Source organism: Trichosurus vulpecula, chromosome 7 (genome assembly GCF_011100635.1).
Source record: "Trichosurus vulpecula isolate mTriVul1 chromosome 7, mTriVul1.pri, whole genome shotgun sequence".
Taxonomy (NCBI): domain Eukaryota; kingdom Metazoa; phylum Chordata; class Mammalia; order Diprotodontia; family Phalangeridae; genus Trichosurus; species Trichosurus vulpecula.
This window is the reverse complement of record NC_050579.1, coordinates 233,252,738-233,275,118: the sequence shown is the minus strand read 5'-3', so window position 1 is coordinate 233,275,118 and position 22,381 is coordinate 233,252,738. Positions and strand designations below refer to the sequence as shown.

Sequence of the window (22,381 nt, the reverse complement as noted above, 5' to 3'; positions counted from 1 at the left end):
ATAATAAATAGGAGAGATTTAAAATGCAAAACTTGGAATCCATGATTTGAACACCTGGAGACAAAATAAATCAATACATTTTCCTTTAAGTGGCTTAAGAAAAAATGATGAAGGAGGAATTGTCATGAAACTTAAGTGTACACTTCTAGAATTTAACAAATGAATTTTATATATTATATGAAACACTTATATCCTATATTCAGAGTGTTTGATATAAATATGGGGTTATACTTTCAGCGTCTTAGGTTTGTGTTTTTTTCTTTTTTTAAGACTGTAGACACTTCCAAGTTCACCCTTAACCCACCTGAGCCACAAACAAGGCTCTGGCCCTGAACGGGAGCCAATTTCACAACTTGTGAATTCCTGTTTTTGAAAGTACTAGAATTTGTCAGATGAACATTCGTAAGCATGCTAACCAATACTTTATCATGAACATAGATTAGAAAAGAAAATTAGAGACTCTATGGCAGAAAGATTAGTAAGAAACATTTTCCATTTGAGAATTCAGATAAAAACATGAATAGCACCACACAGGAGTTGCACTAAGGTGCTAAAAAAAGGTACCGTATTCCCTGCAGACTGAATTCTAGTTCTGAAATGTATTGCAGTGTGAAAATGCAACTGTTTAATGGTCACCATTTGGTTCGTTCATCTACAGAAAACTGCATTCCTTCCAGTTCATTATGTTCAACAACATTCGAGTGACTCAACTATATATAATGTGACACACTTTACAAGCTGAAGGATGTCTGCCACCTTGAATAGAAGATGACAAGTTTAGAAGGACTTCGATCTCTGTTAAGACACCTCATTTTTTAAAACGTTAATGGTCCAGGAGTGTTTTCTTTACATGCTAAATCCATTTATCACCAAGAACTGTAAAAAGGTGTAAAAACAAACTACAGCCCCCACAGCTGTCTGATATCCCAACTCCTCAGAATCACTGAGGCGTCAAACTACCAAGCTTACAATATGTGTATTTTAAAAAAGGCAGACAAGGGCACACATCAGGTCATACCGGATAACTGACTGATGTGCTCATTCAGTGTATTTCCCTTTTTTCTTCTGAAGGAGTACATCCTTTCCACTTGGACAATCCTCTCGGGTTCTTTGCATCCACTTGCTTTCTCTGGTAAGCTGGTATTATTTTTTTCAGGCAAGTTAAAGATCAGGAAACCAGCTTGGATCCTCCTTGTAGTCATCAGGGATAGGGAAGATGCATTCATCAAATTCATCATATCTAAACTCCTGAAAAGTCACAGTGGCTGTGATGGTGGGAAACACAGGTATATCGAGCTTTACAGGAAAGCCAGGAGGAAGCTTCATCTGAACAAATTTTCTAAGCTTGTTAAAGTGCTTGAAGGTTGCAATGACTTCTCAAATATTCAGTAATAATTCAATTCCTAAGGGAAATTCCTGGCTCATGGCTATTGTGGCTTTAAACATTTTCTTACTTTCTTTGCAAACAAATTCTCTACCCAGATGAGGAGCTTTTCCATTCTCAGCAGATATATACTCTTCCCAGGTAATCGCGTTAGGTGGGGGTGGAGTCAGAGACTGTCTTCGGACAGGCTCAAAATTCTGTTCCATTAAGTTTCCACCTTTACTTAAACTCTCCATGATGGCTTTACTTCGAAGAATATCTTCTTCACTAAGGTGTTCTCTCCTTTTTCTGGATTCTAAAACAAGTCCATTCACCAGGTAAAAATAGGCCAAAAAGTTTCCCACTCTTTGTTTTGTCTTCCCGGAAAAGCCATCCTGTTTGGGCATGTGTGAAAGTGATGGATTTGGTTGATAAAGTTGTGGAATAAATATCACTGCTCATTAAAATGTCAATTTCTTCCTCTGTTTCCATCTCTGATTCCTCATGATGGATTCACTGGTAAACTCTGTTCATTATCTAACACTACAAACGACTCAGAGGGCGCTGCATCACCACTGAAAATGAAGCTCATGTCCCCTCGTTTGGCACTTCATGTCAGTAAAGTCTATGAGAGTTGTGTCAAGCCTGGTATTGATACCTTGTTTGTATATTTTACATGCATCAGAAGGCAGAATTCGGGAAAGTAAAGGCATCATCTGTCTGTCTCCATAGCTGATGGCTTCTGCCAGAGGGCTCCATCCCTGTGCATTTTTCACCTTTACTGGAGCATTGTGGGCCAAAAGCAGATGGGCACATTCTTTATTTCCTAACATCACAGCAAGACGTAAAGGAGTGTTTCCGTGAAGGCCCTTCTGGCCGATGTGATGCGTCCTGATCAGGGACGAGAGCCGCCTCATGTCGCCCTTGAACACGCACTCGTGCACGGGGTAGAGCGAGAGGCCCTGGCCGGGCTCTGAGGCGGCGGTGCCCGCCAGGGAGGAAGACGAGCAGCAGCCGGGGCTGGCCGGGGCCTGTGGCCGCTTGCGCGGCAGCTGGGGCTGCGGGGCCTCTGCCGGCCGGCCTTGCCCCCAACCCACTCGTCGCCTTGAGGGGCCCGGGGGCGGCGGCCGCTTCGTAGTAGCCCGGCTCCAGCAGGTCCCTGACCTCCTTGCTGCAGGGCTTCGGGTCCCTCCGCAGGGAGCAGGGAGCGGATCTTCTCGCCGGTCATCTCAGCCGCCTCGGCCTCAGGCTCCACGGACTCCGGGGGGCTCTCAGAGCAGCCGGGGCTGCAGCGGGGCGCAGCATCCACCGCATTTACTAATTCTAGTTCCTAACAGTGACTTCCGTACATAGGGGAAGCAACGCAACCTAGTAAGAGTTAGACTTCTTTAAGGCAGGAACCGTATCTAATTTTTATGTCTTTGTTTCCCCAGTGCCTAGCATAGTGCATTGCACGTAATAGACAAAAATAAAATTTTTGCATTGATTTAAACTCTGTACTAAAAGCAATACTTTTAAAAAGTCGAGCAGTACTTTTCCTCTTATGTAGCTAGAATGAGAGAATCAGATTGCCAACATATTTAGGATATTATTGGGAAATTGTTTCTCTGTCTAACATTTTTTTTGGTCTAGGTACATTCAACCAAACAAATGAAGAAACAATCAGAGAATCCAGGACAACATTTGCAAGGTTAGTATTTTTCATCTCCTTTCTTACTTTTGCTCAATTGACTTTAAGTCCTGGATATACTGTAAAGGGATTCCCCCGCCTACATTTAAAAGATAAAAATTACTATTTTGTAAATTTTATATAAAGTCAGACAAGATAATGTTCTCTTTGGTTGGTAGTAGTAGTAGTAGTAGTAGTATCTTTTGCAATCTTTATTCCAATTTTTCTTCTTAATAAGACAACTGTAAAGTTTCCCACATGAATATTAACATGCTTTAACCAAGTGCTAGTTAGAAAGTTTACTGTAGCTCAAGTTTTACTGTGATATAAATTGTAAAAGATTGAATAGGGGCGGAGCCAAGATGGCAGCTGGTAAGCAGGGAATAGTGTGAGCTCTGTACCTAGACCCTCCAAAAACTTATAAAAAATGGCTCTGAACCAATTCTAGAATGGCAGAACCCACAAAACAGCAGAGGGAAGCAGGGCTCCAGCCCAGGACAGCCTGGATGGTCTCTGGGTGAGGTCTATCCCACACGGAGCTCAGAGCTGGGAGCTGGGAGCTGGGAACAGAGTGGAGCAGAGCCCAGCCTGAGCAGCGTGGACCATCCAGACCAGAAGCCGGGCGGAGGGGGCCCTAGCGCCCTGATTCAGTGAGCTGCGGCAGTTACGAGACTTCTCAACCCACAAACACCAAAGACTGCGGAGAAGGTTAGTGGGAAAAGCTGCGGGAGTGGAAGGAGTTCCAGGTTCGGCTTCCAGCCCCGGGGGCAGCGGAGGTGGGGCAGCTACAGTTGCTGCTGCTTCTGGCCCCAGGCCCACCTGGTGGGAGGAATTAAGTGGCGGATCAGAGCAGGAGTGCACGGCCTGCTGAAGATCTAAGCCCAGCCCGGGCTGGGGGTTCTTGGGGAAGGAGTAGTGCGGGTCTAGCTGGCACCTTCCCCCCAAACGTGGAACATAGAACTCGTTAGTTTACAAGCAGTCATACCCCACTGAAAGACTCAAGGGTCAAGTTAGTTGGCTGGGAATATGGCCAGGCAGCGAAAACGCACCGAGATTCAGTCTCAGACTTTGCATTCTTTCTTTGTTGACGAGGAAGACCAAAACATACAGACAGAAGAAATTAATAAGGTCAAAGAGCCTACAACAGAAGCCTCCAAGAGAAACAGGAACTGGTCCCAGGCCATGGAAGAGCTCAAATAAGGAGTTGGAAAAGCGAGTTGGAGAAGTAGAGGAGGAATTGGGAGGAGAAATGAGAAGGATGCGAGAAAGCCATGAAAAACAGGTCGATGACTTGCTGGAGGAGACCCAAAGAAATACTGAAAAATACACTGAAGAAAACACCTTGAGAAACAGACTGGCTCAAGTGGCAAAGGAGCTCCGGGAAGCCAGTGGGGGGGGGGGGGAATGCTTTGAAAGGCAGAGTTGGCCAAATGGAAAAGGAGGTCCAAAAGACCACTGAAGAGAATACTACTTTAAAAATTAGATTGGAGCAGGTGGAGGCTGGTGACTTTATGGGAAATCAGGATATTATAAAACAGAGCCAGGGGAGTGGGAAAATGGAGGACAATGTGAAATATCTCCTTGGAGGGGCCACTGACCTGGAAAATAGATCCAGGAGAGATAATTTAAAAATTGTTGGACTACCTGAAAGCCATGATCAAAAGGGGAGCCTAGATACCATCTTTCAAGACATTGTCAAGGAGAGCTGCCCTGATATTCTAGAGCCACAGGGCAAAATAGAAATTGAAAGAATCCATCGATCACCTCCTCAAATAGATCCCAAAAAGAAATCTCCTAGGAATATTGTCATCAAATTCCAGAGCTCCCAGATCAAGGAGAAAATGCTGCAAGCAGCCAGAGGGAAGCAATTTGAGTATTGTGGAAACCCAATCAGAATAACCCAAGATCTGGCAGCTTCTACATTAAGAGATCGAAGGGCTTGGAATGCGATATTCCGGAGGTCAATGGAGCTAGGATTAAAACCTAGAATCACCTACCCAGCAAAACTGAGTATCATGCTCCAAGGCAAAATATGGATTTTCAATAAAATAGAGGACTTTCAAGCTTTCTCAGTGAAAGACCAGAACTGAATAGAAAATTTGACTTTCAAACACAAGAATCAAGAGAAGCATGAAAAGGTAATCAAGAAACGGAAATTGCAAGGGACTTACTAAGGTTGAACTGTTTTGTTGACATTCCTACATGGAAAGATGATGTGTATGATTCATGAGACCTCAGTATTAGGGTAGTTGAAGGGAATATGCATATATATATATATATATGTATATATATAAGTGAATGTGTATGTATGTATGTATCTATGTGTATATGTATGCATGTGTATGTATGTATGTATATATATGTGTGTTTTTATATACATATATATACATATGTAAAAGAGAGAGAGCAGACACAGGGTGAGTTGAAGATGAAGGGAAGATATCTAAAAGAAATAAAATGAAATTAAGGGATGAGAGAGCAACATACTGAGAGAGGGAGATAGGGAGAGATAGAATGGGGTGGATTATCTCGCATAAAAGTGTCAAGAGGAAGCAGTTCTGTGGGAGGAGGGGAGAGGGCAGGTGAGGGGTAATGAGTGAACCTTGCTCTCATCAGATTTGGCCTGAGGAGGGAATACCATACATACTCAGTTGGGTATCTTACCCCACAGGAAAGAAGAGGGAGGAAGATAAAAAAAAAAAAAAAACGGGGGGGGGGGATGATGGAGGGGAGGGCAGATGGGGGTGGAGGTAATCAAAACAAACACTTTGGAAAGGGGACAGGGTCAAGGGAGAAAATTCAATAAAGCGGGATGGGTTGGGAAGGAGCAAAATGTAGTTAGCCTTTCACAACATGAGTATTGTGGAAGGATTATACATAATGATACATGCATGGCCTAGGTTGAAGTGCTCAACTTCTTAGGGAGGGTGGGTGGGAAGGGAAGAGGGGAGAGAATTTGGAACTCAAAGTTTTAAAAACAGATGTTCAAAAACAAAAAAAGTTTTTGTATGCAACTAAAAAATAAGATACACAGGCAATGGGGCGTAGAAATTTATCTTGCCCTACAAGAAAGGAAGGGAAAAGGGGATGAGAGGGGAGGGGGGTGATAGAGGGGAGGGCTGACTGGGGAACAGGGCAACCAGAATATATGCCATCTTGGAGTGGGGGGAGGGCAGAAATGGGGAGAAAATTTGTAATTCAAACTGTTGTGAAAATCAATGCTGAAAACCAAATATGTTAAATAAATAAATTTAAATAAAAAAAATTACAGGAAAAAAAAAAGATTGAATAGACTTTTTTTTTTCTTTAATCCTTTTGAAGGAGTAGACTAAAAGGTGCCTAGAATTGTTAGTGATAGTAATTGTTCTGCTTTTCCTGGGTCATGGTTGGCATAGGGGGAAGAGTGGGAAATGAGCACATGTCAGGTATGTGGCAACAAATTCAATTCCTTTCACTCATATTGCCCCTTGCTTTTAGATCAAAAGCTTAGATGTGTGTAAAGGAATAGGGAGGAAGTATGGAAAGTGACAAGGTGGCAGAACAGTAGTGTCCGCATCAGAACGTTAATCTTGATGGCAGTTTAACTAGTTTTAGAATTTTTCCTTCTAAAATCAAATATCACATTTTTTCCCTTTCCTTCTTTTTTGCAGTGGGGCAGGGGGGATGGAATTGGTGTTAAGTGACTTGCCCAGGGTCACAAAGCTAGTAAGTGTTTAAAGCCAGATTTTAACTCAGGTCCTCCTGATTCCAGGATTGGTGCTCTATCTACTGCACCACCTAGCTGCCCCCAAATATCACATTTGAAAAAAATATATATTTGGGTCATTGCCGAATAGACTGTGACTGAGCAGGTAACTTAACATCTTAGTGGCCCTAGACAACTCTATAAGAGTAAAAGTTGTGGATGACTTGCAGATATGCTTCGGTGGAGGGTTGAATCCATACCAAGAATTACCCAGATAGTTCACATAGAACTGGAATAAAGATAAAAATCAAACCATTCTCTTCTTCATTTCCTGTCTTTTTTGGGATGTGTGGTGTGAGTTCTTCCTAGGTCCATTGACTAGCTATTGCCAATAAACTGACCACCGTACATAGAGACAGGATTACTATAGTTTATTCACTCAGAGGGAGACACACTTCACCAGCAATTGATGGACATCTCTGTCCCTTACAACTTGGCTACTAAAATTTATGTTACATGAGACAGAAGAAAAAAAAATGCTGCTGATTACAGTGCACCTGTTTTTAAAAAGGAAAAAGTTGTTCTTGTTAAAGAAAATGTGTATCAGTAGTTACAGTAGATAAAGGAATGTCTTTGTTAGTATAACTAATTGCACTAGGTCAAAAGGGCATCATATATCACTTGTGGGACAAGTAAAGAAGGGAAGTGGACATCCTTGGGCAGTTAAAGTCCTCTTTAACTCTAAAGGAAGAGATTGAAAAATCTTAACAAATGTAGCATTATTGTTGGGATGAATGTTTAGAATCAAGATGACATGTAAGGAATAATGCAGTTGAATATTATTCTGTATGTATGTTTTTAGTCTCATTAATTAGCCACAACTATATACCTTTTCAATAGTGCTTAATATAATGTGTATCCTTTGTGGAGGTGAGAGAAAATTCTAGATCTGTGATTCGTTGCAGTGGTGAAATGCTGGTGTGGTAACTCCCTCCACAGATTCAGGTTAGCTGCGCATCTCTTTCTTAAAGTCTTAGAGACTTGCCTGAAGCACTGAGAGATTAAATTACTTGCTCATATTTACCCCGCTAATAAGAGCGAGAGACAGAACTTGAACCTAGCAGAGTTTCTTGATTTCAGTGCAGGCTGTCTAGCTACTACACAGACTGTCTCACCCATTTGTTGTTTTGTTGTTTAGTCATTTTTTAGTTGTGTCCAACCCTTCATAACCCCATTTGGGGTTTTCTTAGCAAAGATACTAGAGCAGTTTGCCATTTCCTTCTCCAGATCATTTTGCAGATGAGGAAACTGAGGCAAACAGGGTTAAGTGATTTGCCATGGGTTACACAGTTAGTAATTGTCTAAGATTAGATTTGAAGTCAGATCTTCCAGATTCCAGGCCCAGTTCTCTAGCCACCCAGTCTTACCTTAGGTAATACCTCAGCTATTTCATTTGGTTTTCTAGGACAGGAATCCTCAAAGATTCAAGTTCTGCTTCTGTACTATTTATTTACATAACTTGAATTTATCTTGCCAGTTTGTCCTATGAGTAATAAAAATTGTACCATAAAAGATGTTAGTTGGCGTATTGAAGAAATAAGTGCCTAGTGGTTCATTAAATATTTGGACCAACTGAAAGTCAACTGCTCTATTTTAATGAGGTGCCCTAGAGGGCGCTGCTTGTCCTAGGTTCCTGAGACTAACTCCAATGGCTGCAGAGGTGATTATGTTCTTTTCATCCCTCGATACTTAGCAGCAGATGATCTCTAAAGGAATAGCTTTGTGGAAAACATTTTGCCTACACCACTAAAAGGTGAAATGACTCATTTAAATTCTTTGAAAGATTTTAATGACAGCTGGCTGGGTCTCAGATTAAAAGCAAACAGAAAGCACAAAAGCTGAGCCCTCAGGTACTTGTACATGAGGAGCTGTGCTCTTTTAGGTTTGTAGAATTTCTGTTCTACATCATTTCTTTTTTCCAGATTAATACAAATAACCTGTTTCTGCAGGTCACAGAATTATTTTTTTTTTTTTGCATCAGCCCAGTTTAAAGCCATGTGCCCTAGCTAATATACAGAAAGAACTCTGCTTCTGACATTTACTCACTACTTGTCAGTAAGGGACTTGAGGTTTTTTTGAAGATTTAAGAGCTCTGATTGGGTGAGGTCCATATCTGTCTTGTCAACACTCTTTTCTGTACTAATTATTGGTCTTTGAGGCAACTTTACCATAGCATACATTCCACACCCTCAGCAACCTTGGATGCAGGCACTTAATTGTTGGGGGGGAAACTTATGAGGGGCTGCTTCTCATAATTGGCCTAAAGGTGATATACAATCAAGGACATTAGGAAGTGGAGCTTATCTCAGGATAAGCAGTATGTTCAACTTGACTACTAATAAATATCCTGAGAATGACCTTGATAGAAGCTACAGTTATCTTAGAATGATGGTGGGAGGAGAAGGGAGGACCACAAAGCTTTTTGCAGAAGAGAATGAAAAATAATTTTTAAAATGAAAATTTACAAGACTACAAACAACTGTGTTTCAAAAAGATCTATTACCATTAATGTATAAGCCAAAAGGATTACTGTAAATGATAATAAATATAAAAGTTTCTTCTACTTAAGACAAGCCTCTACCAAGATGGGAGCTATACAAAAGTTTTAGTGCATACTAAGTAGTAGTAATAATGATGATGATGACTCCCATGGTGATAATAAAATAGGTTGATCCATCACTTAGCCTTCTATAATTAAAAATTCTTCTATAATTAAAAATTCACACTTCCCATAAGAAGGGTCCCCATAGTCAGCTGGTCAAAATATGATACCAGCCTCATGAAAAAAGTCTAGCCAGAACATTGCTGTAACACCTACTCAAGAATTAAAGCAAATGGGAAAGTCTTAACAGGTAAATGATGCTTACCTCCAATGCAGATTGTGTGACTGTATTTTTTCTTGGTTTGATGCCTGCAAGCTATTTTATTGTTGTCACTTACATAAGAGAATCTTGAGCCACTCTCTTGTCATGCCATCTGACTGGTTTTTCTCAGTCAACACCTATAAGTGAAAAGCGTTCTGCCCCCTCAAGGCATAGTGGTAATGATCTTTTCAGCTCTCTTCCTGAGAACCAAAGTCGGATGTCAATTTTGAATAACAATTATATTATTCCTTCTTATTTCACTTTGAAGTTTCATATCTTAGGCATATATCTGAAATAACAATTAATGCAATATTCCCACTGGTAAGGTGCTGGACAACATGACCTTCCTGCATGGATTCTTAACCTGCAGTCCATAAGCTTGTTTTTATTGTTGCTGTTTTTAATTTTAATAACTATATTTCAGTATAATTGGATTCCTTAATAACACTATGTATTTTATGTATTTAAAAATATTATGATAAGAAGAGGTACACCGCACTTCCAAAGAGGTCCATGACATTAAAAAAAACAAAGTTAATTCCAGCTTTATTGGGTATCTTCGCTGACAGCAGAGTACGTGGAACGTTTTCTGTAAACATTAGGTGACTAAGTAGTTGATCTGGTTTTATAAGACTGATAGTTGAATTCATATAATTCTATGAGTTCCCTACTTTAAAAAAATGAAATGAACCACATTTTCAGCGAGAAATGAATTATCATGCTATTTTTCTTCCCTTGCCAGAAACTGGGAAAAATACAAATATGAAAAAGAAAACCCTCAAAAATAAAGTAACATGGCAACTTCTCTCAAAAGATAAAGAATATTTTGAGGCTATGATGGATTCTATGATACAGTGAGTATGTAGCCTGTGTCACTGTTTTTGCTTCTGGTTTTCTTTTTTCTACAGCTTTGTTATTGTTTAGTCTTTTTTCAGTCACATCTGACCCTTCTTGACCCCATTTGGGGTTTTCTTGGCAAAGATACTGAAGTTGTTTGCTACTTCCTTCTCCAGTTCATTTTATAGATAAGGAAACGGAGACAAACAGGGTTAAATGACTTGTCCAGGGTCATGCAGTTAGTGTCTGAAGGCCAGATTTGAACTCAGAAAGATGAGTTTTCCTGACTTCAGACTCAGCTCTCTATCCACTGTGTCACCTTGCCACCCAACTCAAATTTACAGCTGCGTCTATTCAAATCAGGTCTTCTCTGTATTTTCTGATTCGTTTTCAAGTCTGAGCTATAGCAGTTTCTCAGGGATATGCGATTTTAGAACTGACTACTCGCCAATGCATATCACAACCTCTACAACTTGGTTGGCAATCCTTAAGAGATTCTCTGACAAAAATGTTCATTACCATGCAGCCAACCTGATGATAAGCCTCTTATCATTCAATTTGGCTGGTTTTCAGACCACAGAAATTAGTCCATTTTTTAAGACTTTCCAGCTTGGTAGGACCCACCAGAACTTGTGTTTAGGGGAATAGTGTTCAAGAACCCAGAAGTCTCTCTACTTTATAATGAGGTGTTAGAGTAGGGCCTTAATGGGGAATGTATTATCATTAGATTTTTCTGAGTGATAAGTCCCTGTACTGTCTCAGAAGAATGTACACCTGAAGTTTTATACAAGTGAAGAGCTCACTTGTAACTTTAAGAAGACAAGATTCTAAGACCTCTAATTCATTATTTAAATTCTCATTAGCTTCCATTAATACTGCTGGGTTTATGTCTCTTTAGCCATAGCTTTTTGGGGGGCTGTTGAGGTTCAGTCTGATTTATTCAGAGGTCCTCAAAGATCCCCATATTCTTTTATCACCGCTCTAGTAAATAATTAAAGTCTTAATGGAAAGTATCATTGATAGGCTTATCAGTGACTATTAAAATCATATCTTTCCATCTCAAAGCCAGCTCCCTCCATTTACAAATGTGTGTTTGTCTGGACCTTGAAAGGTTTCCTGAGATCTAAGTGAACTACTAAAAACCCTTTGGAGAGAAAATCTGGCTGCTCTCTGTACCCTTGGATGCAAGGAAAGAAATACCCTCTGGTCATTTTGATGCTGCTGTTTTACTTTTCTGTTAAGTTTTTATGATCTCCATGTATGGCCAAGGCTTAAACTCTATAGTCTACTAGTTAAACTTGGTATCATACAACAAAATCCTGATGATATAGCACCAGTTTAATATTGGGACATCAAAAAGTCCTTAAGAAGAGGTGATTTTTAATTAGCAGAACTGAGTCAGCTAGAAAGGACAGAAAGCCTAGATGGAGAAGCCAGTTAGAAAGAAGATGAGTTAATTCAGATATAAAATGACGAAGGACTAAATCAAAGATTTTGTCTAGAAATGTAGAGATATGGATGAATTGTCTCAGAGATTAGGGGAAAAAATGCCCTTTGTTTAAATTACTAATGTTCAAAAGTCCACTCTTTAATTATATTTAATTTCTCTTCTAGATCTGTTTTGAGAGCTGAAGTAAAAGAAAAGGAAAACACTCAAATTCATCTTAACTGCTTAAAGGAAAGGTAATAGTCATGTCATTGCACAGGGTTAAAACAGGGAAAAAAAAAGATTTTGTGTGTTGGTTCCCCCATCACCAAAACAGAAAAGAAAATTGATAATAGCTATGGTTAAAAAAAAAAAGAACTAGTAATGTTCTCTTTTCCATTGTTGAAGATTTCTTCAGTTGTGTGAAACCCATAAAGTCTCTCTGGGCGAGTGGAACAGTCTAAAGGAAGTGTCAAATCTCTATCTGAAGGAAATGGAAACTCTTGAGGCCAATGAAGAAGACCTGGAGTTATTGCAGGTACAATGAAAGTGTAAGTGGGAGGGGTTGGCAATATCTAGAAAGTAAGGTGAGAGATAAAATGACTGAAAATTTATCACAAATCAGTGTGATACTCTGCCAATTTGACCTAGAAAATAGTGCTGCTGTGCCCCTTCCCCGCCCCCGTTCCCCATCTTGAATAAACTTACTTATCATAAATCCTTTTTCAGTAAGATATCATGTGTACCCGAATGTAGACTGCAGTAGTTGAGTAATGATCTGGTATGGTTTTTTTTTCCTCCTTTTATTCCCTTAAATATGTGATATTATTTTCTAATCAAATTTTGAGTTTTCATAACTAATGCTATAGAATTTCAGAATCTTCTTTCTTTCACTTATACTTAATATGCTGTTAGCTGAATAGTGCTAGTAGCTGCCAAAATTGACCCCAGATCTTTTTTGTTTGTTTAAACTCCTACAGCAAATCAGTAATAACAAATTATAGGATATATTTAATAGCTAATTCTCAGAACTAAAATAGGCTTTTACATGTCCTTGGACGCTGACTTCCAAATTCTAGTGCTTGATCCGATTTAACCTTTAAATGTGCTCACTTCTGCCTAAACAGCCCATCAGTTGGTCAGTGAAACATCATATATTTAGAAGTATAAAGACATTTCCCGTTTCATACTACTTGGAAACTTAGAATGTAATTGGCAGTACAAAGTAGTCCTTAGTTACATACACAAATGGGAGGAAGAGAAGTTACAGAGTATTAGATATCACAAAAATAATTGGTATGTGGAATGAGTTCTTCAAAGACATATATCTATCTTCCAATATCCTTAAGCTTCCTTCCCATGCTTATAGGCCTCAGACCCAACTTCTCCTTCCCTTTTGAGTTTGATTTCATTTACAACAGCCTGGGTTCCTAGGATTCACTTCCAGGCTGATGACTTCATGCAACTCTGCTTCGCATAAGGTAGGTAGGTAGGTAGGTAGATAGATAGATAGAGAGATAGATAGATAGATAGACAGATAGTGGTCCACAAACTAGATATTGAAAATTGACTGATTAGTTTTGTGGTTGAGTACTATGAGAAATTCTGCTGCTGTGTTCAGACAAAAGCTCCATAACTTAGAGAAGACCCTTTTATAAATAGAGTCCAAATTCAAGCCCTACCTGGACTCAGACTATGTTTCTGAGACAAGTCATTTAAATTCTGACTTTCATTTTTCTCACCTGCAAAATAGGGATCATGAAATTTCTAGCTAGAAAGGACCTTGGAAATCTCATCCATTTCCTCATTTTGTAGGTAAGGAAATTGAGTTCAAACAGGTGATGTGACAACCACTGTCTTGCAGATAACAGAGCCAGAATTTGAAGACTAGTCCTGTGACTCTAAAGTTATCGATGTTATTTGAGGAAAAGAGTGTAGGGTGGAGAGCATTTATGTGTTATTTTCATCATTTTTAATCCAAAGTATGACCATTGCCTTAATTTACGTGGTAAATATTAGTACTACGTGAATTTTCCTTCAGTTTTGCCAATGTTCTGAAAATATGTATCCCAGATCTTGTTCTTCTTAAACCCCCAACTGAAGTCATCCAACAAAAAAACTCATGGTTTAAAACCATAATGTATTCATCTGTAAAATTTATTTGATTCAATAAACATTTACTAGGCACCTATTAAGCACTGGGGTTATGAAATGAAATGAAAAGCAGCATGGAATAATGGATAAAGAGCCAACCTTTGAATCAGAACAACCTCAGTTCGAGTCCCACCACTGATACATACTGACTGTGTAACTCCTGGGCAAATCAGTTAACCTTTCAGTGCCCTCAGACATGTTTCTAAAACCATAAGTTGCAGAAGAGTTGCTAGTCTGCATCCCCACATCAGTGAAAGCATCTGAACCAAAAGGAGAATGTTCTGGGATTACAAAGTGAAATAAAAAAAACAGACATTCCCTCAAGTAGTTTACAATGTATGTGATTGTAATAAGGAAAATAATACTTGCATTATTTATCATTATTATTGCTAGGAAAGTGCTTTGTGAGCCTTAAAGCAACATAAATGTGAAATATTACAATAGTTAAAATTCAGTGCCTTTCTTGTCAAGGCCATTGAATCCATATTTTGAGAGACAAATCTATGGCATGAGTACTAAGTAGTTTAGGAGACCATGGTTGGAACTGATTTCTGTCAACTAAAATGCTTAGCTCTTTTTTGTGACATAAATTATAAAACCCTGTATTGGGCAGTATCTATCATCTTATTAATTGTTAAACCCTTTGTTCTGCACACATCTACCAATCTAATGATCCTAAGAATGAAATCTGGTGTGAGTTGTCCTTTTGGAGCTCTTATTGGCTTCTAGTGCTCGTGTGCTCACAAGACATCGGTCTGATTATCTTTTAATTTTTAGCTAGTCATGCTCATCAATGATAATTGAACTTTCTCTTTTTAAAAATCTGGGTAACATTTGCCCAGCTCCAATTTTCTGTCACCTTTCCCATTCTCTAAGATTTCCCAAAGATAACTGACACTAAATCACATCTTCAAGTTCTTTATTAAACTAAGATGTAATTTATTTGGACTTAGAACTAATTTAATTTAGCTAGGTGCTCTTTTATTCTCTTTTCATTTATCTTTTTTTTCCTCCTCGTTTTCTTGTGAGCTTTGGGTTTTTTGTGGGGAGGGTACATGTTTTGTTTTTTACTTTCATCAGACTTGTTTAGGAAATGAGAAGATTAGTGTAGCTGAGGGACAAGGGAAGAAAGTGCTGCAAAACCATGTTATTTGTTCATTATGGCAGTTTCAGGTTCTGGACAGATTTAAGCATGCCCCTTCCAGTGCAGAAATTGAAATCAACATTTCAAGGAAGTGCTTTGAGTCAAAAGATTTCTCAGGTGCAAGTTCTTAATTTCCTTGACCATCTGGAAAATAGATGCCTTGAAAATAGAAGGCATAGGATTGCCTTCAAATATTTGAACAGTCAATTTGTGGAAAACAGGTTATACTCATTCTTTGTAACTCTAATATGTTGATTCTCGATCCACACTGTACTGTAGACCAACAAAATTATCTAAATTTTCCACTGTAACTTTAGAACCCCAGGCACTGGAGAGCTAAAGAGAAAACTGAGGGTGAGAGATGTAGGATAAAAATAAATGGAAAAGTCTGGTTTTTATGTGTTTTATGTTTTAAGGAATAAGGATATTTGGATCTTTTGTAGTAAAAGTTGCGTAGCCTAGTTATGAGTCCTCGAACTTACAGTTAGGAAAGACTTCTTCACCAGACATTCATGGCCAAGGATCTGGTCTGAGACATCAGTAGCACCAACTCTGAAGATACGTCACCTTCCATTTGTCAGCATCCTTCTGATGCTATGTTCGTACTTGGTTCTCTTCAAGGACTGTAACCATTAGGCTGCCATAAAATATAATTCTTGAAGAAAGCTACCACAGCAAGAAGCAGCAGCATTCCTGCATATCACCTATGTTTCTGGTAGAACCAGGAACTTTAATACTAGCAACTGTAGCATACTACTTAGACAATTTTCCTGCAGCTTTTCAGTATGGTAGAAAATTCTTCTGTCCCCTCTATTGTGTCACATTTTTAAAAAATTTGTAATTCACAAATTTCTTCTAGTAATGTAAAGCTTGTGAAGAAAGCTATTCTAGATATGTCATTTTGCTTTGTTTTGTTTTTCTCCCTGTAACCTTAGAAAGAAGCTGAAAAAGAAGTGAAAGCCACAGAATTAATAAATGAGAACATTCAGAACCTTCAGGATAAAATTCGGACTCTTGAGAGTGAATTGGAGGAGGAAGAGGAAAAGGCTAAACAGGTACTCGTAGCAAAATGTATTATATTGTATACCAGGTATATAAAATGTATACATATATGTATATGTATTATACATAACTAAATGTATTATAATATCCAATAGATTATAGGATTCTGGATCCTGAAGGGTATCTCCTACATCAATATAATTGGTTTAAAGATGTAATTCTTGACTGTAGTAGTGGTAAAAGAATGGGGATTGAGTTTAAGTACTCTGGCAATGTCATTCCCCTACTGAGTAAGCTTGCCTTTGGAATCAATCCCTTAACTTCTCTTTAGCTTTTAAACTCTTTACAACCTTATACCAGCCTTGTTATGTCACCCTACCAAACTTATGTTCTCTCTATACCTCACACTAGACATTCCATCTCCTAACCCTGTGCCTTTGCATTGGCTGTCCTCTTTGCCTGGAATGCTCACCCTCCTCACCTTTACCTCACAGAATGTCTTACTTCATGAATACTATCCTTACTTCAACTACTTTATACTGAATTACTTTATATTTCTTCTCTTTATATTTCTTTCGTATGTACTTTTATGTACTTGTTGTCTCCCCTGCTAGAGTGTAAACTCCTTGGGAGAAGGGTTTATTTTATTAGTTGTTATTTGTATCCCTACCACCTAGCACAGTGTCTGGTATGTAGTATATTCTTAGTAACTACTTAATTTACAGATTGACTCTGAACCTATTTCAGAAAAAAAAAATGATTATTTTCCCTCTCTAGGTGCTTCAGATAGATGGTTCCAAGGCCCTTTCTCTTCCAGAACTCCCCAAGAAAAGCATTAAAGCCCCAATACTTCATGTAAGTATCTATTTTTCCTATTGTGAATATAACCAGTTATTCTTTATATTATGGTATTTTAAATGCCTTTTATTGAAACTTTTTCTGGAAAAAGGTCTCTTTCTTTTTCCTGGTGAATAACCAACTTTGTGCCAACCTTAACTAATTTCTTTCTAAAATATAAATTCTAAAATATAATTTAAGAAGAGATTTTTCTAACACATCTCCTTGTAGCAAAACAAAAATCTGAGGGAGGCTTTGAGTATGTGTTGAAGAAATATCCTTGAAAAATATGACTGACACCTATTTTCCTAATAGATAAAAGAGATAGATGATCCTCGATTTGATGAATAGTGAAGGCAAATTATTTTTTCAAGTATTCTATGAAGATTGATAGATTACATATGAAACATTGACTCATTCATACATTGTTAACCAAAGTCAAAGTGATTTACCATGACTAGCAACCCAATTTTGGAGACGTAATAGAAACTTCATAGGAGGAAATGAAAACAAAGAAATTCTTCTTGTTTGGGAATTCATTCTGGTTTCTGTAGTCTACTATTCTCCACATCAGTGGTTACCAGAATGGGAAGCACAGCCTCCCATTACATCCTAACCTCCCTGAGATAACCATTCATGGAACTTGTCTCCAACACAACCCTACTCTTTACCAATTACAATTCAATATTGCCTCCTGGAGCTATGCAACTATTCCCTCCCTGACACCTTCTAAGCTGGATAACCTCCCCTTGCTACGGGTTTACAGCAGCGGGTAGAGGGGAGAATTACTGATAAGAGGTATGATTTTTTAAAAATTAGAGACTAGTGCTCTAGATGTCAGTGCTTATGGGAGACTTGGCCATAGGGTGAAAGAGAATGACTTGGATTAATTGAAGAAAGCCAATATAAGTTTAAAATCCACATTGAAGGGAAAATGAGAGCTCAACGTGGCATACAAAATGGCAGATAATAGAATTTAAAGTAGATGCATTTGTTTTCAATAAATGCTGTTTTGTTTTGACACTGAAAATTTCTTTGTTGTATCTCATACTATAATCAGTTTCTTTATCTCTCTGAGCTTCAGTTTTCTCATCTGTATGTAAGGGATCCTTTCATCTACTGTTCTATTCTACCTTCTAAAAAAATTTAAAGCATTATACAAGGGGCAGCTGGGTGGTGCAGTGAGTAGAGCACTGGCCCTGGAGTCAGGAAGACCTGAGTTCAAATCCAGCCTCAGACACTTGACACATGGACTAGTTGTGTGACCTTGGGCAAGTCACTTAACCCCAATTGCCCTGCCCAAAACAACAAAAACCCCAAAAAAAGCATTATACAAGGCACTTTGTCTTTCAAAGAGAGAGAAGTATTTGAAGCTAACTATCTTATGATATCCTAAGTCCTAAATTAGCAAATTGAGGCAAATAAAAGAGTGTCTCCATCTCTAAGGAGATGGGTATAACATTTTGTTTTTGGCTTTTTTTTTTTTTTGCTCTCTGTGTAGTAGTTCGTTCAGAATTGTCTGTGGTGGTGAAGAAATTATAAAATGATTTCTACTTTTCCTTTTACCAGTTGGCATCACTATTTTTTTTCTTTGATTGGGTTAGCATATAGAGTAGAGATTCTAAACCCGGGAACTTGTAGCTTTTTAAAAATATATTTTGATGACTATATTTCAATATAATTGGGTTTTTTTTGTAGTCTTATGTGTTTTATGCATTTAAAAATATTATTCTGAGAAGGGGTCCATAGACTTCACCATATTTCCCGAGGGGTCTTTAACACAAAACAGCTCAAGAACCCTAGAGAAAAATACAAACCTGGCAAAGAAAGTTTTTTTCCAGTCAATCAAGACTTCTCTGCTAGAGCCATTGACAGTTGCTAATCCTTCATTTTAATTTGGAGGTCCTGAGAATTAAACTTTTGTGATTCCTTTATTTTTTTTTTCCTATCTCAAAAATCACTGAATTGAGCATCTCCTTTTACAAAGAGAAACAGAACAAGAGGATTTTGTATAAACTCACAAATCTCCATTATATACAATTTGAATTTTTTAAAAGTATATAAAAAATTCAGTTTGTCAGGGCCCAGACTTGTATGTGTTTCTCTCTGACCCACTTAATGTTCACCTCTGTTCGTCGATTGTTTTCTTTTTGTTCTTTTGCATTATGATCACTAACTTCCCTTTGTTGTGATTTATTCTAATACAGCATTTAAAAGCTTTGTTACATTCTTAGTAAACTTCACAGAGGTGATTATTATTATTCATAGTAGTGCAAAATGTGCTGCAGTGTAAACATTTGTAGAGAAGAGAAAGTCTTTTTACTTGAATTTCTCTTTAAGAACATTAGTCTATTTTGAGATAACTTCATTTTAAATTTACATCATTTTTTTGGTCTGTGTTTATTTTGCATTCTTATGCCACAGGAGGAAATTTTGAAGAGGATTCCAAATCAGAAAGATATTCTAAAGGATCTGAACGTCATGAATAATTCAGCAGAGATGAAGAACATGTTAACTTTCATAAAAGAAGCCTATAAGAAGCTGGATGCCTCCTGAGTTCTTGTACTGTATAATCATGGACAAGTTAACATTTATAAATCAGTAAAAATGATTGTTACCTTTAATGTTCTTTAGATATTGTAGATGATAAGACCATCATGGGAATTACAAATCCCCCATTCATCACACCTTTTAAAAAATAGGCATCCACCAACTGAAAATCCAGAGGCCCTGGATCAGAAATGATTAAGTCTAGGTGCTGTAGTCTTCCCATTCCACATCTTTCTGATGTGTGCCTTAGTACTGGACACCCAAAAACAAAGCTTTATTTGGCTGTTGTGGCTTTTCTGGAACCTGAGTTTCAGCTCAGTGTAGCTCAGTGCTGTTTAATTGAAGGATCAATCAAATAAAACAGATAAGATACAGGACAATTAATATGTACCTTTAAAAACTGACTATTTTCAATGGCTGGTCACTTAGAACTGGAGGAACTACCCTCTTTTTTTTTTTTTTTAATCTCTTGTTTCAGTGCTGTTTTCCTCCCTCTGACAACTTCCCAGCCTTCCTCCAATGATCTGTCTCAGTTTTTACTGATCATCCATGTTTTTGGTAAACTGGAGATACCAGGGGATTTATAAACTGACTGTATGTCTAAAGAGATGTCTAACGGCATCAATATTTTATTTCTGCGAGCGTGTAGATACTGAAACATTTTTCTCCCTAAAGATTATCACGAAGGCATGATTGTGTCCCAGAAGACTGATTACTAAAGAAATGCATGTGTACTATGTCCCCTTAGAGTATTGACTCAAAAATAACCTAACACTTCAATACCTAAGGCCTGTTTTTTAAATTTTTTTTTTGTAAAAAATTTTGGCTTATTGGTGACAGTGTGCATATATTCATGTTGATATATCACTGAAGTGGTTCAGTTTCTAAGCTATTTGAAGTAATAGTTATATAATTGGCTATCAAGTGAAATAAGTTCTTTGGGAAAATCAGGGTTTTGGGTTTTTATTTGTCTATGAACTAAAATATTAACATGTAATTCATTCTCTTTCTACTGTGTATTTCTACATCAATTAATATAAAAGCTATGCCTTATTATTTAAAATCATAAATGCTTAAAATAGGAAGTGACCTTGAAACTCAATCTAATTCCCCAATTTACAGATTAGAAAAAAAAGATGTCATATGAAAAAAATTTGAGTACTCTTCACAGTACTCAAATTTGAGTAAAATTCACAAACAAATTTGTGAACTGAAGTTGGAGTAAGAAAGTAGGTGGTAACCACAGGCAAAGAGTTAAAGTCTCTGAGCCTCAGTTAAATGGGGATAGTAATACCTGTAGAACCTCTTTGACAAAGTTGTGAAGATCACTGACATTAGATGCCCAGCTAAAGTTCTGAGTCCATCTGAGAACAGACAATGTAATCATGTATGACTACAAAGCTGCAATCAAAATGTGGACATATTAGAGGAGATATAGCATAATTCTATGGGGGTTGCTCATGCCTCAGAAAAGTATTACATAGAGAAGAACATAAAAACCCACTTCAAAAAAGAGCTTGACAAAAAGTACCACCCCACCTGGCACTTATTGTGGGGACTACTTTGGCAGTTATGTGATGCATGAGACTAAACACTTCTACTGGGTCAAATTTCTATTTTTCTATTCAAGACAAGAAGCATTTATTAAAGACCAGGTACTGTGCTCGGCTCTGAAGATAAAAAGGAAGGCAAAAAGAAGTGCAATTATTTACAAGTGGTATATACAGGATAAATTAGAGATAATCATAGAGAAGGCAGTAGCATTAAGGAAGATAGGGAAAGGCTGCTTGTAGGTGTATGAGACTTCAAGGAAGGTAAGAGGTGGACACTAGGAAGGAGAGGATGCTTGGCCTGGAAGACAGCCAATGAAAATGCAAAATTGAGAGATGAAGTATGGTCTATTAACAGCAAGGAGGCCAGTATTGTATTTTAGAGTGCTTGCTGGGGAATCAAGTATAAAAGACAGGAAAGGTAAAGGACCAGGTATTGAGAGAGAGCCTTTAAAAGTCAAGTAGCATTTTCTATTTGATTCTGGAAGTAATGGAAGGTTGCTGAAGTTTAATTAGAATGTTACCTTGCTATAAAGTCTGGTTAGAGCATCAACCCATCCAAATAATGAGGACTGTAGCATTAGTACTCTGAATACTGGAGACAAATCTTCAGCCTTCCCATGGGAACACCTCCAACTTTAATCCTTTGCTGTATTATATAAGATATCTTATGTACTAGTTTGTTGTGGTTACAAACAATTAATAGTTTATATCTTACCTTTTTATTCCACACTACATCTTTTCTTCCCCTTCAAAAAAAAGTAGTTTTAAAAGTAAACCCATTGGAGATGTGTTAAACATTGTGATGTTAAGATGGAAATGAGTATAAACTTTAAAAAATCAAAGTCAGTAAAATGTTTTACGAACCTTAAAATGTTACACAAATAGCAGCTATCATTTTTAAGTAACAGCCACGTAAATTTGACTTGTAGCACACTACACCATAAATAAATTAATCAATGAGCATTTATTATTGTGTGCCAAACATTGTAATAAGTGCTAAGAATAAAGAAAAGCAAGACAGTAAGGGGCTTACATTCTAATCAAAGAAGATAACACAAGGGAGTAGTGGCCAGGAAAGTGTTTTGGGAAGTCACAGGGACAGTAAGAGCCAGGGAAGAGTTGACATGACCTTTCTAGTAGCAATAGCAGTATTGATTTGATTATAGTTCTAGGGCAAAGGGACTGGGTAATGGGTTGGTTAGGCTATGGGTCCAGGGCAGATGATGGTAAGATGATT

The 22,381-nt window shown here is 37.9% G+C and overlaps 1 protein-coding gene and 1 pseudogene across 2 annotated transcripts in view; one reads left to right on the top strand and one right to left on the bottom strand.

The window, feature by feature from the left end:
• CENPQ (centromere protein Q) overlaps window positions 1–21,981 on the top strand; it is a 30,593-nt gene extending 8,612 nt beyond the window's left edge. For both annotated transcript variants that reach the window (XM_036766205.1, XM_036766204.1), the window contains exons 3-9: window positions 2,996–3,053; window positions 10,384–10,495; window positions 12,093–12,161; window positions 12,313–12,442; window positions 16,138–16,257; window positions 16,982–17,059; window positions 19,466–21,981. In XM_036766205.1, coding sequence (XP_036622100.1) covers window positions 2,996–3,053; window positions 10,384–10,495; window positions 12,093–12,161; window positions 12,313–12,442; window positions 16,138–16,257; window positions 16,982–17,059; window positions 19,466–19,597 — 699 coding nt within the window. In that variant the 3' untranslated portion in view covers window positions 19,598–21,981. The remainder of the gene's footprint in view (window positions 1–2,995; window positions 3,054–10,383; window positions 10,496–12,092; window positions 12,162–12,312; window positions 12,443–16,137; window positions 16,258–16,981; window positions 17,060–19,465) is intronic.
• On the bottom strand, window positions 1,162–2,677 carry LOC118856425 (annotated as a pseudogene).
• Window positions 21,982–22,381: the final 400 nt, after the last annotated feature.